At 42.4% G+C, this 6,000-nt stretch overlaps 1 protein-coding gene across 6 annotated transcripts in view; it reads right to left on the reverse strand.

Moving 5' to 3' along the window:
- Nucleotides 1-3,721, reverse strand: part of XIAP (X-linked inhibitor of apoptosis) — a 36,104-nt gene extending 32,383 nt beyond the window's left edge. For 3 of the 6 annotated variants that reach the window (XM_057717352.1, XM_057717346.1, XM_057717351.1), the window contains exons 1-3: nt 3,579-3,721; nt 3,189-3,315; nt 1,238-1,284 (exon numbers count right to left, since the gene is read on the reverse strand). In XM_057717352.1, the coding sequence (XP_057573335.1) occupies nt 1,238-1,250 (13 nt within the window). In that variant the 5' untranslated portion in view covers nt 1,251-1,284; nt 3,189-3,315; nt 3,579-3,721. Of the gene's footprint in view, nt 1-1,237; nt 1,285-3,175; nt 3,316-3,578 lie in introns of those variants that run through there. The other 3 variants (XM_057717347.1, XM_057717349.1, XM_057717350.1) reach the window with 3 other exon arrangements.
- Nucleotides 3,722-6,000: the final 2,279 nt, after the last annotated feature.

The following is a 6,000-nucleotide window of genomic DNA, read 5'->3' on the forward strand; positions in this document are numbered from 1 at the left end:
ATAGGAATAAGTATAAAAGTTCAAACCATCTATAAGTATTTATAGACATACCATGGAATACACAGTGGCACCAGCTTTGCCCAGTTTAGGAAATCAGCCTTAACTCACTCAGTTCAACTTCCGTCTGACCAACTGAGTTCTAGCGATTCCCAGTCTATGCAGGTAAACCTCACTTTTCACCACAACCCATATCCTTGAAAATACATTATAGTAGCGGATCATAATAGTGAATCACATATATCCATAACAAACACTGGGTACCAATCACACCAAATCAAATCCCAAAATGTATCAAATAGCAGAGGTACAACTATACCATAATTAAAAATAATAAAAGTCCAGGCCAACTCCTACAAAATGAACATAAATATGCTTTTATCACACAAAGGACAACCTATTAAGAATACACAGAGCAGATAAAACATATAACTCAAGTTTGGCCTCAAATTCTTATGGTAGATACATTTCTTTTATAATACATAATATTCCAAAAGCTCTTTTCATGTTTGAATTAAGTAGAATAAATATACTTAAAAATTTATGAAAAAGAAAAAAGAAACACGGAGGGAACGAGGTTGAGTGATTTGCTCACAATCCCACAGCTAATCCGAAACAAAGCCAACACAAGATCTCAGGCTTTCAATCTAGAGCTCTTTCCACGTACCACATGACCTCTAAGATGTGAAAATAATATTTGTTCAATTCAATGTCAATTTATTTTACCGCTACTGTTTTTATCTCCTTAAATCTACTCACACAATGACCTTAAACAGTACTACAGATTACATTCTGTAATACTATTACCAGATTAGACCACAAGACAAAGCTTGAGAATTGACAGCTCATGATAATCTCCCATCCTCAAAAGAACAAGGGCATCTATTTTGCCATATTCATCTTTTGAATTCTACCACATAATACAATACCTGGCACATACAGTAGATGCTCAGTAAGTTGTTTTTTATTTTTTTTAAATAAACCATAGCACTTTTCTTTCTCCTGTAAGCACCAGCTACCAGACTTAAATATGAGACCAAACAAAAACAGTGAAATATCATTATTTCATTATTTGGAGTCTCTAAGCATTTATAATATAAACAAACGACTTATTAAACAAGTTAGTTTACAACCAGATATAAGGGGAACATTCACATTACCAACATACTTCAAGCACTATACAAGTTAACTGAGACACTAGTAACAATAATTCTTATCTATTGAAATGGGCCTGACTAACCTTTAGTCAGCATTACTTTATTCCCCTCGTTGGAGTCATCAAATGCACTAGAAAGCAATAAAATTACAGGTGTAGTACAAGGGGCACTGGACTAGGACCTAGACTCTAGTCCAAGCTCTGTTAATAATCAGATATATAACCTTGAGCAATTCACTTTTTCTTCTTTGTGTCTTAACCTGTTCATAAAAGCAAAAGAGCTGAACTACTGATCACCAGGGACCTTTCCAGTCTTAAATTTTTTTTAATGATTCTTACCCACAAAGATTCTACATTCAGAATTTTTTCATTGGGTCAAATTTGATATCCTGCATGTTATAATTTGCTACATTATTCAATAATTAAAAGCTTAGCACATTTTCTAAAATATATAAAGACTAATAACATATAACATTGTTACCTTCTTACATTCAGAGCAATAGGAGAAAACCAGAGACAAAATATGAGCATCGAATAATCAGGCCTGCTTTTTGCCAGTTGGGCTGATATGAACCACTCTGGATTTTACAAATCACAGGAACATAAATACATACATGTATACAAATATATACACACATACCATTGATATTTGTTTATACTGATATACATATGTGTGTGCAAACTTTAAAACTTGTTTTTAGTTATAAAATCAATACTTGCCTATGGTAAGAAATTCAAACAGTACATTAGGTCACATGTGATGTGCAAAGTAAAAAGCTTCCCAACCCGCTCCATGCTCCACAAGTAACTACTGTTAACATTTTTCTTGTGCATCCTTCAAGAACTTATCTAAGCATATACAAGCAGTTGTGTGCACATATAAATCTTTTTAAGCTAAACTACTGCCACTTCTTGAATGATGGGGAAAAATACCTCAAACACTGGCTTCATAAGCATGTTAAGTACATTGAAAGTAGGCAGCACAGTTGTATGGCACAAAGTGGTACATGTTTCAGAAATGTGCACTGAATACATTTAATTTTCTTGCTTGGAGGCTATGTGGAGCAGTTGCGCAGAAAAGAGCAGTGAGCAAGGAGGCAGACAACCCGGGTTCTAATCTAAGTAATCGAGTAGCCTCAGGCAAGCCATGAAATCTTCCTGTGCCTTAGTTTCTGCTTCATGGTTGGACTAAGATCCCTTCCAACTCTAAAATGTTATAATTCTAAGATGGCCGTCTATAACGGTGTCCTCTTGAACTGGATGTAACAAATGTTAAGTAAAAAAAGAGAAGAAAGAAACACTATAGCAACCTCCAATGTTACAAGAGTAAATTTCTGTGTGCCATTAACTATCAAGGTAGTACACCTGTGACATAAGTAGTGACGTAATTCTATCTGAAAGCAAAGTAGTAGATTATTAAAATCTGATAGGTTTTTTACAAGGCTTTGATTTTTTTCTTTTTTTGGAGGTGGAGAGGGCTGTTGCTTAGTGTTAGCAATAACCACTCTCCCTCCTCCCCATTAGAAAACAAGTGTATTATGGAGTTAAACTAATGAAACTGAAAGTTAGACTGAAATTTGTTTTACTCACAGAATATGCTGGGGAGGTGACAAGGGCAGCAAAGGTTGGAAAGAATTACTAGCTAATTTCCTCTTCCGGAAGGTCTTTGGCTCCTATTCTTTCTGTTCACACGCCCTCCCCAGACACACTCCACCCAGAGCCATACCTGCCACAGGCATCAGATGGGGTGGGGGGAGGGTCCCCTTTGATCATTAAAAAAAAAAAAAGTTCTTTGATTCGATTTACCTTAGGGGTCACGGGGTTTAAGGAGGCACCCGGGCGGCCTGAAGCCACCCACGCACCCACGCCTTCCTTCCGCAGCCCCGGGAACCTGGACACAGAGTCCTGGCCGGCCACCTGCGCAGGGTAGGGGCTGCCTTCCAGCCCTCCCCCGCCGCGCGGGGCCCGAGGGGAGGGAGGGGAGAGAAGAGAAGGAAAGGGGAGGGAGGAGGAAGCCCGTACCGGCAATACCCACCACGCCACGAGAGCCGGCCTGGATCGCCCGCAGCGGCCCGCGCGGTGCTGAGGGGAGGGTCCTAGAGGAGGAGCGGCCCGAGCCCCAGTCTGGAAATGCCAACTCCTCTCGGCGGCCAGGGCCCAGCCTAGAAGGAAACGGAAGTCCCTTCGTCTCCCTCACTCGCACCCACCAGCCTCCCCACCCCCCGGAGGAACCCCGAGTTGGGGAATCCAGAGTGCGTCCACGCCAAAGCCCCAAAGAGAGGGCAAGCGGCGCGGCCCGTGCGTGTCCGGCCCCCGCCGCGCCGCTGGGCCCCCCACAGCCTCCTGGCCTCTGCCCACGCCGCGAAGCCAGCCTCCTGCCCAGTAAAGCCCCTCCTTCTTTCCCCTCCGCCATTTTCGAACTTACCCCTCCAGCCCTCGATTAGCGCTGAGCCCGCCTGGGGCTCTGCCGGGGTCCCGCCACTTCCCGAGGCCGGAAGGGGGTAACCGGGACAAGCGAAGCCCTGTTTGCCCCCACCCCCCCAGCTGGAAACTAGAACCTGACGGAGCGGGTGCTGCGCGTGCGCAGTGGGCACCTCGCAGTCCCCGCCCCCAGCTCAAGCATTTCCTCCTTTAGCCTCGAGGTAATTTTTCCCACGGTTTCTACCTGCTGATCCCTGGCGTGGAGGAGTCGCGGAACAGAGGAAAAGATAGAGAAGAGAACGAACAAGTTGAGTTCTTGCTAGAGACCAGGCACTGTGGTCGGCGTGGGACGTGTTCTTTGTTGTAATGTTGTCAACCCTCTAAGGTAGGCACTCTCATATTATAAACCCATTTTAACAGGGGAAATTGAGGCCCAGAGAGGCTAACTGCCTCAATAGCACTCAGCTAATAAACGAGGGAAGTGATATTAGAATATGACCTGTGTCCAAGGAGGAAGGGTGAAAGGAAAAAGGAGGACACCCAGTGGGAGCGGGAAAGGGTTTGGGAGATGAAGGGAAAATGAATGGGGACACAAGAAAGCAGAAGGAAGGGAAACAAAGGAAATCTGTGTACATAAGATGCTGATCATACCCTGTATTTATTTCAATATGCTGTAGGAACCGACAGATGAATCAGACCGACAGATGAATTATGTTTCAGAAACTTGTTTCAGAAACTCTCTTACAGGCTACTGTAGTAAGTTGAGAGGTTCTGAATGAAAATGTTTCATGTCGAAGGGACGCTCATTAAGTATCACCTGCATCCTCAAATGACGCTGCCCTTCATGAAATGATTATCCTAAGTCAGATCACTGTCATTGCTCTGCTCAAATTCCTCCAATGGTTCCCCATTTCACTCAAAGTAAAAGCCACAGACTTATAATGGCCTACAAAGGCTGTGGTAGCCAGCCACCAAGATGATTCCAAGATGATTTACCTCTTGCTCTTCACACCCTTGGGTACTTCTCTTCTACAATGAACCAGGGCTGATCTGTGTAACCAATAGAATACGATGGGAGTGACAGTGTGTCACAAAGGCTAGGTCATAAAAGGCATTGTGGTTTCTGCCTTGCTGTCTCTTGGATTGGTTGCTCTGGAGGAATCCAGCTGCCATGTCAGAAGGATACTTAAACAGCATTTGGAGAGGCCCACGTGGCTAAAGACTGAGTCCTCCCATTCTTCTCATCTCCTCTTCCCCCAACCAAAATAAGCACCAACTTACCAACCATGTGAGTGAGCCACCTCAGAAGAGGATTCTTCAGGACAAGACTTCAAAGCCACAACCTCCCAGGCAAGCCACTCTTGAATTCCTGTATATTGTTTTTAAAAGCTAAATTTTAGGGCAATTTGTTACCAGGCAATAGATAACAAATACAAAGGCCCTACACAATCAGGATCCTTCTTACCTTTATGTCCTCATATCCTACTACTCTATTCCCTTGTCTCTTTAGCTTTCCTGCCTCAGGGTCTTTGTACTTGCTCTTTATTCTGCCTGAAACACTTCCCCCAGATATCTCCATAGCTGTCCTTCACCCCCTTCAAGTCTTTGTTTAGTTGTCACTTTCTCAGTAAGACCTACCATAACCACCACATTTAAAATTACAATTTCTTGACTAACAGGCACCTGAAAAGATGCTCAGCATTGCTAATTATTAGAGAAATGCAAATCAAAATGACAATGAGTTATTACCTCACACTGGTCAGAATGATTATGATCAAAAAGTCTACAAATAACAAATGTTGGTGAGGATGTAGAGAAAAAGGAACCCTCGTACACTGTTGTTGGGAATGTATATTGGTGCAGCCTCTATGGAAAATAGTATGGAGTCTCCTTAAAAAACTAAAAATAAGGAACTCCCTGGCAGTCCAGTGGTTTGGACTCAGTGCTTTAACTGTGGTGGCCCAGGTTCAATTCCTGGTCAGGGAACTAAGATCCTGCAAGCCGCACGACATGACAAAAAAAAAAAAAACCCACTAAAAATACAATTGTCATATAATCCAGCAATCCCACTCCTGGAGATATATCCAGAAAAAAACAAAAACACTAATTTGAAAAGATACATGCACCCCTATGTTTATAGCAGCATTATTTACAATAGCCAAGACATGGAAGCAACCCAAGTGCCCATCAGCAGATGATTGGATTAAGAAGATGTAGTATACATACCATGGAATATTACTCAGCCATAAAAAAGAATGAAATAATGCCATTTGCAGTGACATGGATGGAGCTAGAGATTGTCATACTGAGTGAAGTAAGTTAGACAGAAAGACAAATATGATATCACTTATATGTAGAATCTAAAAAATGGTACAAATGAACTTATTTATAATAAAGTCACAGATGTAGAAAACAAGCTTATGGTT

The sequence above is a fragment of the Hippopotamus amphibius genome, chromosome X, assembly GCF_030028045.1.
Source record: "Hippopotamus amphibius kiboko isolate mHipAmp2 chromosome X, mHipAmp2.hap2, whole genome shotgun sequence".
Classification (NCBI taxonomy): Eukaryota; Metazoa; Chordata; class Mammalia; order Artiodactyla; family Hippopotamidae; genus Hippopotamus; species Hippopotamus amphibius.